The following is a 19,263-nucleotide window of genomic DNA, read 5'->3' as shown; positions in this document are numbered from 1 at the left end:
ATAGAAACAGAAAACCCAAAATGCATACAAAACAAACCCCCCTGCCACGCCCTGACCATACTACTAAGGCAAATGACCTCTTTCACTGGTCAGGACGTGACAGGTTGTCTCACCTAGCTACCTTAAGATGAATGCACTTAGGCCTGTAGATTCCATTTCTTAATTTGACACAGTTTTCAGACAGCAAAATAATCCTGCAGAAACAGGGAATCTGAATTATTATGTAGATTATATTTAATTACATTTTGTTAAATTTGTCATTAGGGCAAATTAAGTCTGAAATGTTATAGTGGAAATTACAAACTTCAAAATCATTTTTAAACCTCAAATAGACTACAAGTTAGCATTTCCTGTTGTGCAGGAACATTCCTGCAACAACAGGATTATCAAATTAAGATATAGTAACAGTAGCCTACTGTAAATTGCTCTGGGGACGGTTTTTCATTAGCAATGATGGCGATGGAACTTATGCTGCGTTTACATGGTTTGAGGTAGATGGTAGACAGCACGACGGTAAATGCCATTAAGGCTGGCCGGAAATGCTGTCAGCCGCCACCGTAGACAGGACTTGGTGACAGAGTTCAAATATTTCATTTGCCATCTGTCATAGCATGGTTATCTACCGGTTGGTGTTTGTTTACTTGATCAAAACACCATAGCAATGCATACCGTCATGTTGGCTTGCTTTTGCAGTCACCATCTTTCTTGCTTTCTTGTCCCACTATGCCGACTGACTGGTTTGACGGTTTTTGGACGTTTTTTTGCGTCCCTCTTCTAAATGCAGCATTCGATTTTAGGCTACAAGTGTTTTAAAGATGTAACTTTCCTACAATGGCCGAAGATGTAACCAGGTGTGTAGGATTGTGGGAGCACAGACTCACTTTTTTAACTTGAGAATACACAAAAAATGTATTCTGATCAATTCTAAACGGGCCTAAATTATATTTATTAAAGGCTACCACAAAAGAATCCATGAAAAACAATATAATGACAAACCAAATAAATATGCAGGCTGCAGCAACCTGGAGGTAGCTAAATAGTGGTTTCTTCCCTGTCTTCTATCTGGCGGTGGAGAGAATGATGAAGACTGTAGGCTACTTGTTTAACGAACGTTGAAAAAAAACACTGGAACCCAGAACGATATGTGACCACGTGGTTAAAGCGACACCATTCTGCCGAGGACACCCAAACCAGTGGCCACTGCAAGGCTCGACATTCTCTGGAAGTTAAGCCCGAAGTGCTGATTCCTCTGTAATATGCTGTAGCCCTGCTTGGGATATTTAGCCTATTGGTTGAGACGCAGGACCAGTTCTACCTTGGTATATCAGGGTGGGAAATTGGAAATGCGAATTGGGCTAAATTGAAGGTAATAATGCATTTAGGTTATAGTGTACTGAGATGCATGAATACACCATGGCTGTTTTAAAACAAATTTCCTGCAATTCTACGTAGACCTAGTAATGATTTATGTTCACTACTTAGTCAATTGATTCGATGATTATTAAATTTAGGCAAATAAATTATACACATTGATAGTTCACCTCTGTTTTTTTTATTCTGTAATAAGGTATATTGTAACCATGTGTTCAAGTTAATCAAATCAATGTGTATTTAGCGCTGTCCTTTTCTAACCACAAAGGGCGCTCCAATCATTTAAAATAACACTCAACATCTGTTGCCTAATAGTCCTACTCATCACTTATTATTATTACAAATAGAATATTATCACTTCTCACAATGGTGCTCGTTTAGTGAAGTTAGATCAAAGCTGAATAGTCAAATAATAATAAGAATCTCATGTGTGGAAACTCAACAGAGCCACTAGGCAGGATGTCTGCTTTGATTGAAACAAAATACAAGAAAGGCTAATAGAATGTTAACACCATCTGATCTAATTCTCTCTCCAAACAGTCATTGAAAAAGATATAAATTCATATAGATATACACTGCTCAAAAAAATAAAGGGAACACTTAAACAACACAATGTAACTCCAAGTCAATCACACTTCTGTGAAATCAAACTGTCCACTTAGGAAGCAACACTGATTGACAATACATTTCACATGCTGTTGTGCAAATGGAATAGACAACAGGTGGAAATTATAGGCAATTAGCAAGACACCCCCAATAAAGGAGTGGTTCGGCAGGTGGTGACCACAGACCACTTCTCAGTTCTTATGCTTCCTGGCTGATGTTTTGGTCACTTTTGAATGCTGGCAGTGCTTTTACTCTAGTGGTAGCATGAGATGGAGTCCACAACCCACACAAGTGGCTCAGGTAGTGCAGCTCATCCAGGATGGCACATCAATGCGAGCTATGGCAAGAAGGTTTGCTGTGTCTGTCAGCATAGTGTCCAGAGCATGGAGGCACTACCAGGAGACAGGCCAGTACATCAGGAGACGTGGAGGAGGCCGTAGGAGGGCAACAACCGAGCAGCAGGACCGCTACCTCTGCCTTTGTGCAAGGAGGAGCAGGAGGAGCACTGCCAGAGCCCTGCAAAATGACCTCCAGCAGGCTACAAATGTGCATGTGTCTGCTCAAACGGTCAGAAACAGACTCCATGAGGGTGGTATGAGGGCCCGACATCCACAGGTGGGGGTTGTGCTTACAGTCCAACACCGTGCAGGACGTTTGGCATTTGCCAGAGAACACCAAGATTGGCAAATTTGCCACTGGTGCCCTGTGCTCTTCACAGATGAAGCAGGTTCACACTGAGCACATGCGACAGACGTGACAGAGTCTGGAGAACATTCTGCTGCCTGCAACATCCTCCAGCATGACCGGTTTGGCGGTGGGTCAGTCATGGTGTGGGGTGGAATTTCTTTGGGGGGCCGCACAGCCCTCCATGTGCTCGCCAGAGGTAGCCTGACTGCCATTAGGTACCGAGATGAGATCCTCAGACCCCTTGTGAGACCATATGCTGGTGCGGTTGGCCCTGGGTTCCTCCTAATGCAAACAATGCTAGACCTCATGTTGCTGGAGTGTGTCAGCAGTTCCTGCAAGAGGAAGGCATTGATGCTATGGACTGGCCCGCCCGTTCCCCAGACCTGAATCCAATTGAGCACATCTGGGACATCATGTCTCGCTCCATCCACCAACGCCACGTTGCACCACAGACTGTCCAGGAGTTGGCGGATGCTTTAGTCCAGGTCTGGGAGGAGATCCCTCAGGAGACCATCTGCCACCTCATCAGGAGCATGCCCAGGCATTGTAGGGAGGTTATACAGGCACGTGGAGGCCACACACACTACTGAGCCTCATTTTGACTTGTTTTAAGGACATTACATCAAAGTTGGATCAGCCTGTAGTGTGGTTTTCCACTTTAATTTTGAGTGTGACTCCAAATCCAGACCTCCATGGGTTGATAAATTGGATTTCCGTTGATTATTTTTGTGGGATTTTGTTGTCAGCACATTCAACTATGTAAAGAAAAAAGTATTTAATAAGATTATTTCATTCATTCAGATCTAGGATGTGTCATTTTAGTGTTCCCTTTATTTTTTTGAGCAGTATATAAATTCATAGGCTATTCTAATGTAACTGATTGAGACCAATCATGGCATGCAGATGTAGTTTCACCGGTAAAACGTGAAGAATTATAATTTTTGATTAACAGTGATGATGGCCATAATTAGTTATGCCTAACTTGGTGTCTGAGGGTAATACAATTTAAAAAACGAATTGAGAAATGTTCTTGTGGGCATAGGCAGACGTTGCAATTGGAGGATACATTGTATTCATATTTTATAACAGGGCTCTCCAATCCTGTTCCTGGAGCGCTAAAATCCTGTAGGTTTTCATTCCAACTCAAAACTAGCGCACCTGATTCAAATAATTAGTTGGTTTATAAGATGAATCAGGTTAGTTACAATAAGGGTTGGAGTGAAATTCTACAGGAGTGTAGTGCTCCAGAAACAGGGTTGGAGAGCCCTGTAATGATGGGCTGTCTATTCAATAGGCCACTCAATGTGTCAATGTCTCCACCTAGTGGTCAAATACACAAATGTAACCAGTAAGAGCCTACTGCCTATTCCCCCAGCAACTACAAATGTGGCAATTGTACCCAACGCCACTTCACCAAATGTATGTAAGGTTTTTAGAACCTCAGATCGGGTCATGACAAAAAACTATGTGATCTACGTGATTCGCTGCCCGTGGAGCTTATTTTACATATGAGAGACCTGAAGGGATTTACGCACATTGAATGTCTGAGCACTGAAGTGCCATTCAATGTGTTGACCCTAACAGCCCAGTGACCCTCCATTTAAAAAAAAGAGGACCCTCGCTTTGTGAGTTATTTTATTTTGGAATTAAACAAGTTAGCAAAAACAAACACGGTGGAGACGTTGACAAACACTGAAAGAAAGACATTCTGGATCCATTCCTAATACCCAGAGGTCTTAACCTACGGAAGGACTATAGTATGTTGTAGATACTTTAGTCCCCAGAGGTCAAATAAAATAAAATCTTATTGGTCACATATAAGATAATGGTATAGGAAACCTACAAAATAATAGCAAGAACCCCCTCTGCAGTTTAGAAAATGCTGTCATAATGCTGTGCTGATAAACATTTACAATACATGTTTAACTTGTTGTTATGTTTAACTTGTTGTTATATGTTTAGCAGATGTTATTGCGGGTGTAGCGAAATGCTTGTGCTTTAGCTCCGACAGTGCAGTAAAATCTAACAGTTTCACAACATATACCCAAAATACATGTACATCTAAGTAAGGAATGGATTAAGAATATATATACATGAACTCAGCAAAAAAAAGAAACGTCCCTTTTTCAGGAACCTAGTTTTTCAAAGATAATTCGTAAAAATCCCAAAACTTCACAGATCTTCATTGTAAATGGTTTAAACACTGTTTCCCAAGCGTGTTCAATGAACCGTAAACAATTAATGAACATGCACCTGTGGAACAGTCGTTAAGACACTAACTGCTTACAGACTAAGGTAACACAATTAAGGTCACAGTTATGAAAACCTAGGACACCAAAGAGGCCTTCCTACTGACTCTGAAAAACACCAAAAGAAAGATGCCCAGGGTCCCTACTCATCTGCGTGAACGTGCCTTCGGCATGCTGCAAGGAGGCATGAGGACTGCAGATGTGGCCAGGGCAATAAATTGCAATGTCCGTACTGTGAGACGCCTAAGACAGCGCTACAGGGAGACAGGATGGACAGCTGATCGTCCTCGCAGTGGCATACCACCTGTAACAACACCTGCACAGGATCGATACATCCGAACATCACACCTGCCGGACAGGTACAGGATGGCAACAACAACTGCCCGAGTTACACCAGGAACGCACAGTCCCTCCATCAGTGCTCAGATTGTCCTCAATAAGCTGAGAGAGGCTGGACTGAGGGCTTGTAGGCCTGTTGTAAGGCAGGTCCTCACCAGACATCGGCAGGCGACGGCCCATGATGCACTGGTGTAACTCTGTAAGCTAACAGAGCCCTGTATGGATCCTTGTTCTTTTTCATCAGTCCCTTGACTGTTTTCACAGCTCTCTCTGCCTCACCATTACTCTGTGCATGGTAGGGGCTACTGGTCACATGTGTGAAGCCATATTCTGCGGCAAAAGCAGAAAAGGAGCTTGCAGAGAACTGGGGAGCATTATCTGTAACCAGGACCTCAGCGACCCCTTGCCTGGAAAAAATGGACTTTAATCCATTGATAACACCAGCTGATGTGGTTATGGGTGCCTTTGCTATTTCAATGTATCTTGAGTAGTAATCTACCACTAGCAGATAAGTGTCATTTTTTCAATAGAACATATCTGCCCCTACCTTTTGCCATGGCTGTTTTGGCAGCTCCGTTGCCATCATTGGCTCCGGATGACAAGGTTGACATTTTGTACAGACCTCACACTGGGCCACCAGCTTGGCAATCTGAGTACTCAGACCAAGCCACCAGTCTGCATTTGTTGAGCCCTCAGTCTGCATTTGGTTATCCCCATGTGTCCATCATGCACTCTGTCTTGCATTTCTGGTTGTAGAGTCTCTGGGATAACTATCCGCTGCCCTTTCATGAGAAGGTCTCCATTACAGTGGAAGTCACTTTGGTGCACCCAATAGGTCTTCAGCAGCCGAGGCAGTTTCTCCTGCCTGGACCATCCCTTTATGCACTGCTGCACTATCTGTCGGCAGATGGGGTCTCGTTGTTGCTCCTCTGCAATCTGTTGCAGTTTGGTCTGAGATGCAGGTAGGCTGTCCCTTATTGCATTAATGGACACCTGTACCTCACCCTCTAGACATTGCTCCTCCTCTGATAATGGTCGCTGTATTGGGGCCCTGGAGAGTGTGTCTGTGTAACGGCTGTCTTCGTCGTCAGATGAAACAGATAAGTCATCGTCCGAAAAGGTGGACCAATACGCAGCGGAGTGAGTGTTCATATTCAATATTTAATTAATAGAAACACTTTAAACAAAACACGAAAATGAACGACAGCCTACAGTTCTGCTAGGTACAAAACTAAACAGAAACAATTACCCACAAAACCCAAAGGAAAAACATGCTCCTTATGTGTGACTCCCAATCAGCAGCAACGAGCTTCAGCTGTGCCTGATTGGGAGCCACACACACGGCCCAAAACAAAGAAATACCAAAACATAGAAAAAGGAACATAGAACGCCCACCCAATGTAACACCCTGGCCTAACCAAAATAAAGAACAAAAAACCCCTCTCTATGGCCAGGGCGTTACAGTCTGCTATGATCAGTGCCTTCCCTGGCACATACACCATCTTATAGGTGAACCTCAGTAATCTGAGGCGGAAGCGTAGAACTCTGGGAGGCAAGTCGTCCAGTGCTTTTGTCCCTAACAGAGCCAACAGTGGTTTGTGGTCAGTCTCTGCTGTAAACTGCAGGCCAATAAGGTATTGGCTGAGCCTTTCACATGCCCATGTGATAGCCAACGCCTCCTTCTCTACTTGAGCATACCTTTGCTCTGTGTCGGATAAGCTTCGGGAGATGTATGCTATTGGACACCACTCCATGTTGTCCTGCATCTGTGTGAGAACCGCCCCTAGCCCAAAGGATGATGCATATGCTGATACCTTTGTCTTAGTGTTGGGACGGTACTGGGCCAGCACTCTCTGTGAGGCCAGGTCTCCTTTGATTTTGTCAAACGCTACCTGTTGCATTTGACCCCATGACCAGTCATTCTCTTTGGCTAGTAAGTCTCTCAGCGGTTTGGTTGTATCTGAGAACTGTGGGAGGAATTTACCCACATATGTGGCCTTACCTAAGAAGGTCCTGACTTCAGCCACATTCTGGGGTCTGGGCATATCTGTGATGGCGCTGATCTTCTCCGGGTCCGGCTCTATTCCAGCTGCACTGATTTTGTGTCCCAAGAACAAGACCTCTGACTGTGCAAAAGTGCATTTTTCATTGAGTGTCAGGCCAGTCTCCTGGAGTCGGGTCAGAACTGCCGTGAGCCTTACATCATGTTCTGCTCTGTCCCTTCCGCACACGAGCACATCGTCCGCGTGGAATATGATGCCACTCAGCCCATCCAACAGCTGGGACATGCGTCTTTGGAAATGCTCAGGACCGGAAGCGATTCCAAATGACAAAACATTAAAACAGTAACGGCCAAACAGTGTTATAAACGTTGTGAGCGCCCTACTCTCTGATGAAAGCGGTATCTGCCAGAAACCTGAGCGGGCATCCAGCTTTGTGAAAACTTGTGAGCCATCCAACTGAGCCAGTGACTGCTCCACTGATGGTAAGATGTGTCTCTCTCTGCAGAGTGCCTCATTCAAGTTAGTCATGTCCATACAGATCCTTATGTCCCCATTGGCTTTTGGGACCACTACCATCCCTGCACACCAGTCTGTGGGACTCTCTATTTTAGACACTGCCCCAATTTCTTCCATCCTCCCCAACTCTTCCTTTACTCTGGCCAATACAGGGATAGGCACACGGCGGGGGGTGGTAAGAGCATAGGGGACAGCATCAGGCGGATTTTGTAGTCACCTTCTATCCTTCCTAGACCAGAAAACACTTTTGGAAATTTCTTTTTGAAAACCGCACCTGGGTCCTCCAGTTCGCTCACTCTCTCAATGAGTTGCAATGCTTCAATTGCTGTCAGCCCCAGCAACGGTCTGGCTAGAGAGTCAATGACGAAGACAGGCTGGATGGCACTTTTGTCTTTACTCTCCAGTTTAATCATCAACTGCCCTACCACTGGTAAAATCTTATTACTGGGCCCGTACAGTTTTTTGTTTGTAGAGAGCAAAGGGCCATCTCTGCTATAGCTATACAGCCTAGTTGGTATTGCTGTCACTGCTGCCCCTGTGTCTAGTTTAAATGACACAACCTCCCCAATGAGTTTAATGTCTGAATGCCAGCCAGCATTGTTTTCCTTTACTTCTCCCAGAAAGATGCTGTCTTGCTGTACCTCCTTTGAGACCTCATGCATTTGCTTTAATCGACAGACAGCTGAAAAGTGGCCTCTCCTGTGACATCTCCTGCATTCCGCATCCTTTGCTGGGCAATCTTTCCATCTGTGGAAAGGGGATTTCCCACACTTGTGACAAACACTTGAACTAGCTACTGGTGCTGTCTGTGAATGTTTTCTCCACGTCTGTTCTGTGTTCCCCTCCGTTTTTTTTTAGCTCGGTATGAAAATGCATTTATTTCCTCACTTTCTTCGCTCTGCAAGGAGCTGCTGTCGCACAGTATCATCTGCTGTCTTTTTACTGTCTCACTCTGCCTAACCTGGTTTACAGCTTTGGACAAGGTAAGCTGGGAATCCAACTGTAACTTTTCAGAAAGTGATATATTCCTTATTCCCACTACAATCCGATCTCGGATCAGCTCTTCCCTGAGCGCGCCAAACTGACAATGTTCTGCTAGTTTGTGAACAGCTGTGATAAAACTGTCGGTGGTTTCCCCCTGCTCCTGTTTGCGCATATTAAACCTAGCTCTCTCAAATATAATGTTGTGTCTCCCTAGAAAATGCGTTTCAAAACAGTCTTTAACAGCCTTATAGTTAAGTTTCTCTTCCTCAGTCAACGTTGAAGCATTTAATATATCCTCGGCTTCATCACCCATAGAGTAGATCAGTGTATTAACTTGAAATGCCTCATCTTTCACGTTTAAGCCTGATGCTACCCTGTACCTTTCAAAGCGCCTGATCCATTTCGGCCAGTTTTGAATGTCCATACAAACAAAATTCTCCAGGGGACTAATGCGAAATCCGTCAGCACTAGCCACTGGCCTGTCCGTGTTTGCGCCAGAGCCCATTGAACTTGGAGTCGCAAACCCTGATATCCCGCCAGTTACTTCCTCGTGCAACGTTGCTTAGCAGTAACTTAGTCCTTGCTCGTTAGCTAGCAAAACAATGACATGCACTGTTTTATCTCCAACACTGTGCCCTCCCTGCTTTGAAACAGCCTGAATGTATGATTTACTTGGTACGTCCTTCAGGTTTTTGTGAATTTTAAAACCACTTCTGACACCATGTAGTATGATCTAAAATAAGGACGCACAACCACGAGGTTCTAGCTCCAGCCCGTTTTATTAACCTGACCCTCGCATGTCATACATAGGTACGGATACCCCCAAGGGACATCCTACTACAGACTCAGTATCATTTCGGCATTAATGAGTACTATGACCTTGTAAGATTCAACTCAATATTAGGAAGGTGTTCTTAAAGTTTTGTACAGTCAGTGTACTGCGGCGTCATTCTAGCGTTTCACATTCTGCATCAGCGATCAGAAAAGAGGCTGCAGTTCTGTTAACGTACACCAGAGGAGGACATAGGACCACATATAATGACTCAAGATATACCTACGTTAAAGCAGTCACAGTTTGGCGCTAGTCAGACCACTGGTTTCAGTCCCACCCCAGAAAAAACGGATAGTTTCATATCTACTATTTCTAGTTATCAGAGTCATTCACCAGGGACACGTTCTAGTTCTGATACTCAGTTACAGGAAGTGATGTGTTGTTCCCTTTCTCCCCCAGGACACACCTGCTTCCTCTCCCCTCCTCCTCCCCTCCTCCTCTCCTTATTTATAGCTTCATGTAAATTTAGAGGTAATTTTATCACCTCTCAAAACTGTTTGGGGAGGGGGGGGTGGACTGAAACTGAGGGTGCGTCCCGAAAGGCATTCTATTCCCTTTATAGTGCACTCTTCTTAAGGGCCCATTTGGTTCTGGTCAACAGTAGTACACTACTAAGGAGGGAGACATTTGGGACACATGCTGAGAAACTCATCATTATGTTGTCCCTGTATAGAACTAGTATAGGATATTAAACTCCAGTTATGGTCTGATGGAGGTAGGAGATTAGATACCACATCATTATGTTGTCCCTGTATAGAACTAGTATAGGATATTAAACTCCAGTCATGGTCTGATGGAGGTAGGAGATTAGATACCACATCATTATGTTGTCCCTGTGTAGAACTAGTATAGGATATTAAACTCCAGTTATGGTTTGATGGAGGTAGGAGATTAGATACCACATCATTATGTTGGTCCTGTGTAGAACTAGTATAAGATATTAAACTCCAGTTATGGTTTGATGGAGGTAGGAGATTAGATATCACATTATTATGTTGGTCCTGTGTAGAACTAGTATAAGATATTAAACTCCAGTTATGGTTTGATGGAGGTAGGAGATTAGATATCACATCATTATGTTGGTCCTGTGTAGAACTAGTATAGGATATTAAACTCCAGTTATGGTTTGATGGAGGTAGGAGATTAGATATCACATTATTATGTTGGTCCTGTGAAGAACTAGTATAGGATATTAAACTCCAGTCATGGTTTGATGGAGGTAGGAGATTAGATACCACATCATTATGTTGGTCCTGTGTAGAACTAGTATAGGATATTAAACTCCAGTCATGGTTTGATGGAGGTAGGAGATTAGATACCACATCATTATGTTGGTCCTGTGTAGAACTAGTATAGGATATTAAACTCCAGTCATGGTTTGATGGAGGTAGAATATGAGTCAGTGATGAAGACAGGGCCTCATGTAGAGCAATGAGAATAGCTGGTGATTGGTTAACTTCAGAGGTCCCTCCCTCTAGTCCTCCCTGGCTTGGTGATAGGTTAACTGTAGAGGCCCCTCCCTCTAGTCCTCCCTGGCTTGGTGATAGGTTAACTGTAGAGGCCCCTCCCTCTGGTCCTCCCTGTCTGTCTCCTTATAGGTGGTTCCTGCAGCCTCTCCTCTCCTCACACTCCAACCCTGCTCATCTCTCAGCTGGACAGTAAGGGCCGTTCACACCACACACTGACAACATGCTGGGGACACTCTGCACTCTCATCACTGCTCTAACATGTAAGGAATTTTCTGTATGTTCAATCTGAATCCTAAAAATGCAATACCAGTTTAATATTAATTTATGATTTATTGTCTTAAATTGTGTGCTTAATTCCCACAGATGTCAGTTGCCAGAAAGCAGTGACACAGACACCTTCAGTACTGACTGTCAGTACAAAGGGGACTGCTACTTTTCACTGTGACATCACCAAAGATGAAAGTTATTAATGTATTCTGGTATAAACAGGTTCCAGGAGGAGCTCCTCAGTATGTGTTAAGGTTTCACCATACTGATGACTCTCCTGATCATTATGGATCTGGTTTGTCCTCTGATCGTTTCACATCTAAAGCCACGTCTGATAAGGATTATCAGTTTATAATCAGTAATGTGGAGGAGACAGATTCAGCAGTGTATTACTGTAAGACATGGGACGACTCTGTTAAAGAATACGTATCACAGTGATGTACACCATGACAAAAACCTTCTCACCAAACACACTCACTTCTGCTTTCAGATGTTCTGAATATAGACACTAACTGAATGTCAAGTCATCCTGAACCAGTGTGTCTGCAGTATGAGAACAGGCCATGCTTGTCTTTTACACAAAACCCTTCACACATTTAGTAGAATGTTGTCATTAACAATTACACCTAGTTGTCACAAACCATGAATGATAAAGGGATATTCCAGATGGTTCCGTCCTAACAGAAGACTCCATGTATCAGATAACCTCCATGATAGTCAGTCCCCTGGTTTACTGTAGAGACATATTACATCAACAGTCATTTAGTGATATACTGTTAGTTCAGAACCCCACCATCCAGATAATATTATTAGAATGTTATTATTATACATATTATGACATGCTGATTTAAACTAACAAACATAACTGAGAAGAAACAAAATATTGATCTTTACAATGCAACAAAACAAATCCAATATGTTTATGAAATAGTCTTCTCTAAATATTTCCATTTTCTATAGTTTAATAGTGACTCTAATTGAAATGTATGTCATAATGATGAAAATATAGGATACATCCAGTTATTATTTAGAAATCTGTCTGTTGGTCTTGTGAATACCCAGATACAGTACGTTTGAGAGTAGATAGTGATTGGTTAACTGTAGAGGCCCCTCCCTCTGGTCCTACCCTGGCTTGGTGATAGGTTAACTGTAGAGGCCCCTCCCTCTGGTCCTCCCTGTCTGTCTCCTTATAGGTGGGTTCTGCAGCCTCTCCTCTCCTCACACTCTAACCCTGCTCATCTCTCAGCTGGACAGTAAGGGCCGTTCACACCACACACTGACAACATGCTGGGGACACTCTGCACTCTCATCACTGCTCTAACATGTAAGGAGTCTGACTTCCTGGAGGTTTTACTTCCTGTTTTATTAATAATGAGTCTGTATGTTTCTCTATACTACATGTCATCTTCTTATTTCCCAGGTGTCAGTGGTGTGACTGTGGTGACACAGAAGCCTCCTGTTGTGACAGAGAGGAAAGGAGAGACGGCCACTATGGACTGTAACCTGGGGACTGTTGATAATAGAGATGGGCACTCTGGACTGTAACCTGGGGACTGTTGATAATAGAGACAGGCACTCTGACTGTTACCTGGGGACTGTTGGTAATAGAGACGGCCACACTGGACTGTAACCTGGGGACTGTTGATGATAGAGACAGACACTATGGATTGTTACCTGGGGATTGTTGATAATAGAGGCGGACACTCTGGACTGTAACCTGGGGACTGTTGATAATAGTGACAGCCACTCTGGACTGTAACCTGGGGACTGTTGATAATAGAGACGGCCACTATGGACTGTAACCTGGGGACTGTTGATAATAGACGGGCACTCTGGACTGTAACCTGGGAACTGTTGATAATAGTGACAGCCACTATGGACTGTAACCTGGGGACTGTTGATAATAGAGATGGCCACTATGGACTGTAACCTGGGGACTGTTGATAATAGAGATGGCCACTCTGGACTGTAACCTGGGGACTGTTAATAATAGAGACGGCCACTCTGGACTGTAACCTGGGGACTGTTGATAATAGAGACAGCCACTATGGACTGTAACCTGGGGACTGTTGATAATGGAGAAGGCCACTATGGACTGTAACCTGGGGACTGTTGATAAGAGACGGCCACACTGGACTGTAACCTGGGGACTGTTGATAATAGAGACGGACACTATGGACTGTTACCTGGGGACTGTTGATAATAGAGACCTCCATTATGGACTGTAATCTGGGGACTGTTGATAATAGACGGGCACTCTGGACTGTAACCTGGGGTCTGTTGATAATAGAGACGGCCACTAAGGACTGTAACCTGGGGACTGTTGATAATAGAGACCTCCATTATGGACTGTAATCTGGGGACTGTTGATAATAGACGGGCACTCTGGACTGTAACCTGGGGTCTGTTGATAGTAGAGACGGCCACTATGGACTGTAACCTGGGGACTGTTGATAATAGATGGACACTCTGGACTGTAACCTGGGGACTGTTGATAATAGAGACAGACACTATGGACTGTAACCTGGGGACTGTTGATAATAGAGACGGACACTATGGACTGTAACCTGGGGACTGTTGATAATAGTGACGGACACTATGGACTGTAACCTGGGGACTGTTGATAATAGAGACGGACACTCTGGACTGTGACCTGGGGACTGTTGATAATAGATGGCCACTCTGGACTGTAACCTGGGGACTGTTGATAATAGAGACCACCATTATGGACTGTAACCTGTGGACTGTTGATAATAGAGACCACCATTATGGACTGTAACCTGGGGTCTGTTGAAAATAGAGACGGACACTCTGGACTGTAACCTGGGGACTATTGATAATAGAGACCACCATTATGGATTGTTACCTGGGGACTGTTGATAATAGAGACCACCATTATGGATTGTTACCTGGGGACTGTTGATAATAGAGACGGCCACTCTGGACTGTAACCTGGGGACTGTTGATAATAGAGACCACCACACTGGACTGTAACCTGGGGACTGTTGATAATAGAGACGGCCACTATGGACTGTAACCTGGGGACTGTTGATAATAGAGACGGACACTCTGGACTGTAACCTGGGGACTGTTGATAATAGAGAAGGACACTCTGGACTGTAACCTGGGGACTGTTAATAATAGAGACGGACACTATGGACTGTAACCTGGGGACTGTTGATAATAGAGACGGGCACTATGGACTGTAACCTGGGGACTGTTGATAATAGAGACGGACACTCTGGACTGTAACCTGGTGACTGTTGACAATAGAGACGGCCACTATGGACTGTTACCTGGGGACTGTTGATAATAGAGACGGCCACTATGGACTGTAACCTGGGGACTGTTAATAATATTGCTGGTTGGCATAAACAGGTTCCAGGAGAAGTCCCTGAGTACATGTTAATTAAGGTGGTACCACACTGGTTGGAGATCTGTAGAATATGGCTCTGGTTTCTCCTCTCCTAAATTCACATCTAATCATCAGTCTAAATCAGATTATCGTTTGATTATTAACAATGTGGAGGAGACAGACTCAGCAGTGTATTACTGTAAGACCTGGAACAGCTCTGTTTATGATTATGTATCACAGTGATATACACCATGACAAAAACCTCCTCACCAAATACACTCACTTCTGCTTTAAAAGAGGCAGAGGGGTGAACTCTAAGAAACAGCAGTTGAAGTTGATCAGTGATTATTATAACAATAGATACATGACACAATGGGAGATCTGGAAATGGAAGAACCATCCATCCCTACATGTCAACAAGATTATAAGAAGACATTGTCTGAAAGGAAAATGATGTTGTCTCTCTTGTTGTGATCATCATCATCATCATTACCATCATCATCATCATCAGGTCAAGACATCATCATAATATCATCATCATGATCATCATCAAGTCAACACTGCATCGTATGGATAGTGCTTTAACTTCAAAAGGACCAGACACCAACAGCAGAATATGATGCTATTCTATATACTGTTACTTCATAGAGAGAAACTCTAGAAAAGCCTGTGATGTTTATAGAGAGAGTGAAGCTCTGTCTGAATGGGATGGTTCAGTTCCTGTCCTCTCAGTAGAGAGAGTGAAGCTCTGTCTGAATGGGATGGTTCAGTTCCTGTCCTCTCAGTAGAGAGAGTGAAGCTCTGTCTGAATGGGATGGTTCAGTTCCTGTCTGTCCTCTCAGTAGTGAGAGTGAAGCTCTGTCTGAATGGGATGTTTCAGTTCCTGTCCTCTCAGTAGAGAGAGTGAAGCTCTGTCTGAATGGGATGTTTCAGTTCCTGTCCTCTCAGTAGAGAGAGTGAAGCTCTGTATGAATGGAATGGTTCAGTTCCTGTCCTCTCAGTAGAGAGAGTGAAGCTCTGTCTGAATGGGATGGTTCAGTTCTTGTCCTCTCAGTAGAGAGAGTGAAGCTCTGTCTGAATGGGATGGTTCAGTTCCTGTCCTCTCAGTAGAGAGAGTGAAGCTCTGTATGAATGGAATGGTTCAGTTCCTGTCCTCTCAGTAGAGAGAGTGAAGCTCTGTCTGAATGGGATGGTTCAGTTCTTGTCCTCTCAGTAGAGAGAGTGAAGCTCTGTCTGAATGGGATGGTTCAGTTCCTGTCCTCTCAGTAGAGAGAGTGAAGCTCTGTCTGAATGGGATGTTTCAGTTCCTGTCCTCTCAGTAGAGAGAGTGAGGAGGTTTTTGTACGGCTGTGTATACAAACTGAATCACTGTGGTATTCGGACAAGGAACCAAGCTCATTGTCAGTAGTAAGTACCCTTTCTTTTAACCTTAATTTTTTGAATTCAAGTTTTTTTTTTAATACATAATAGTTAATAGAATTAAATATTTAACGTTATATTCTTATTTCATATTTATTTTGTGTAAATAACCTACTTTGTGGACCGATTATCAAGTGTCATGGACACATTGTGACATCTTCATATCCTACAGTATATCTGTAGTTGTTGATTTCACATTTAAACTTAATAAACGTATTGCACTATTTCAACATGAAGGTTACTGCTGTCACTTGACAACACTACTCATTTATAATGTCTAAACAATAATAATCTATTTACTTAGAGGTAGATTTGAATGTGAATGCTTCATAAAGTTGTATCAACCTTTATAATGTTGGTCCCACATTATATTAAATAATGATAAAACCATATATATGGTAGTTACACACAATGTTACTACAGGATTCATTACATTGTTGGCTACTACATTACAGTTCTCTGTTTGCTGGGTGACTAGTAGTAGGATATATGTTTGATTGTATCCCTCATTTAGCACATCTGACTACTTGATTATGTTTAAACGTAGAGATCTGAACTCATTATCCACTTGTACAGAAATCTGCTTCACCTCTGAAAAGTCACATATGGAGAGTTACTTAGAAGGTTTTAAAATGAGACCAGGTACAAACAGAGATTTGTGAGTAACATGGAACAATAGAATTACATGGTTTTAGTGCCTTTTCATTTTATGAGCCCAACATGTTAATTGTTTGTAGCCTTTGAGAAAACGTTATATTTTTATTCTACAGTATAATCACACAACCCTGTTTCATTCTACTAACATATCGAATGATTTTGTGTAATATTTATTCTGCTCATTCCATTGGTCCAGACTCTACCCTCCCTCCGCCTGTCTTGACCATCCTCCCTCCGTCCAGCGATGAGTTGAAGTCCAACAAAGTCACCCTGGTGTGTCTGGCCAGTCAGATGGCCATGGGCTACGCCGATGTCAGCTGGACCGCTGGCGGGAATCCGGTCACCGGCGTCATCGCTACGAGTGGGCCGGTGCCGCAAGCCGACAAGACGTTCCAACTCAGTAGTTGTCTGACCGTTGACACGTCAGAATGGAACCAGGACAAAGTGTTCTCATGTAAAGTCACCGTGGGCTCCAAGTTCGCTGAGAAAGGCATCAAGAAGTCTGAATGCAGCCTTGAGTAGCCTGAGAATCATTGTAATGTCAATTTGATATTCTACATCACTTTTCAAGATATTGTTAACGCATTAGAAGTTTAACCTACATATATACATTATGTTCCATTAAAGAGAGAAATATCCACTAATACTGATATCGTAGGCTATATGATAAGTATACTTTTTATATTTGAAATTGGTTGATTTGCAGATGTATAATAGAGGAATAGTTAGAGCTTTGTTGTATTGTGGATATTCTATAAAGAGCATTATAAAGAACAAGTGTTTGTATTTGATCATGTTGATGAGCATCAGTGTTAGCAGCACTAAATGAGGGTGAATTTAACTGAACTCAAATAGAGCAGCCTGCTCTCTGACTTTAGACCAGCTACAGAAATAGTTGATCCAGATATCCAGGATGTAGAGCAGGTTTACTGTAATGTTAATGAATAACCAGAGATGGACCAGAGGTTTAGTTTAAATTAAAACTTCACATTGTTGAGAACCTTCATTAGTGTGATATGATTGTTTTATAAACTGGGTTGTTCGAGCCCTGAATGCTGATTGGCTGACAGCCGTGGTATACTGTATCAGACCGAATACCAGAACATTTATTTGTACTGCTTTAATTACGTTGGTAACCCGTTTATAATCCCATTAAGGCACCTCGGGGGTTTGTGGTATATGGCCAATATACTACGGCTAAGGGCTGAAGCCAGGCACTCCACATTGCGTTTTGCTTTAGAACAGCCCTTAGCCGTGGTATATTGGCCATATACCACACCCCCTCAGGACCTTATTGCTTAATTATAATATAATTCTGAAATACCTATTTAATTATCATCCATATCTATCTAAAGAGAACTGTTGATATGTAAAGAAAGCATGTGATTGGGGATCACATTATTTCCTGTACAATATTTGCTTGTACTATTTCACTGTATGATGAATTAAAACAACAGTACAATGACATGCTATGTTCAATATATTCATATTTTATCGTTACAATATTCAATAGTGTTATAAACTTGCATCTAACTACGATGTACAATAACATTTGAGTCATTAATATTTTGCCAGCAGGTGGAAAGAGAAGAGAGAAACATATTGTAATATGCTTCCACCTTGTGGCTCAAACAGTTGTAATATGCTTCCACATTGTGGCTCAAACAGTTGTAATATGCTTCCACCTTGTGGCTCAAACAGTTGTAATATGCATCCACCTTGTGGCTCAAACAGTTGTAATATGCTTCCACGTTGTAGCCCAAACAGTTGTAATATGCTTCCACCTTGTGGCTCAAACAGTTGTAATATGATTCCACCTTGTGGCTCAAACAGTTGTAATATGCATCCACCTTGTGTCTCAAAGAGATGTATTTCAACAGTATATACTGAGTGCACAAATCATTATGATCACCTGCCCTTTCCATGCCATAGACTGACCAGGTGAATCCAGGTGAAAGCTATGATCTCTTATTGATGTCACCTGTTAAATCAACTTCAATCAGTGTAGATGAAGGGAAGGAGACAGGTTAAAGACGGATTTTCAAGCCTTGAGATAATTGAGGCATGGATTGTTCATGAGTATATTTGCCAGCAGGGAGAAAGAGGAAAGAGTTGTATTTCAACAGTATATTTGTAAAGTAGTCCTGTATTACCTTACTCTGTATTTTCAGTATTTACTAGGGGTGAAACGGTACGTGTATTCGTATTGAACCGTTCGGTACAGGGTCCACGGTGCACGGGGTTCGGTACGCACTGTGAACCGAACAATACATTAATCATATATTACAGCTACGAATATATATATATATATATATTTATATATTTCGTAGTAAAAAATATATTATTGCATAAACCAATGGCGTATAAATTAATGTGGGAAAAATACCCACATAGCAATAAAGTTGTCTTAAAAAAAAATGTATTTTGTCTCGTAGCTGATTAGTTATTTCACTCCAGCAAGAACAGAGCTGAGAGATCGTCGTAGCAGCAATTAGCTTATGAAGGAATT

The 19,263-nt window shown here is 42.7% G+C and overlaps 2 protein-coding genes across 3 annotated transcripts in view; one reads left to right on the top strand and one right to left on the bottom strand.

Moving 5' to 3' along the window:
* LOC106606374 (immunoglobulin lambda-1 light chain) overlaps window positions 1-18,221 on the top strand; it is a 113,106-nt gene extending 94,885 nt beyond the window's left edge. The window contains exons 1-3 of one of the 2 annotated variants that reach the window (XR_014392496.1): window positions 11,762-12,647; window positions 12,744-16,085; window positions 16,951-17,218. Coding sequence is in view for 1 of the 2 variants with exons in the window: in XM_082976083.1 (XP_082832209.1) it covers window positions 16,056-16,085; window positions 16,951-17,276 (356 nt within the window). In the remaining variant the exon portion in view is untranslated. Of the gene's footprint in view, window positions 1-11,761; window positions 12,648-12,743; window positions 16,086-16,950 lie in introns of those variants that run through there. The other variant, XM_082976083.1, reaches the window with a different exon arrangement.
* Window positions 1-19,263, bottom strand: part of LOC106606373 (Ig lambda-2 chain C region) — a 147,058-nt gene that overhangs the window by 81,387 nt on the left and 46,408 nt on the right. The gene's annotated exons all lie outside the window — the stretch shown is intronic.

This window comes from Salmo salar, chromosome 06, assembly GCF_965601325.2.
Source record: "Salmo salar chromosome 06, fSalSal1, whole genome shotgun sequence".
NCBI lineage: Eukaryota > Metazoa > Chordata > Actinopteri > Salmoniformes > Salmonidae > Salmo > Salmo salar.
Note: the sequence above shows the minus strand (reverse complement) of the source record. Positions and strands in the feature narration are given on the sequence as shown.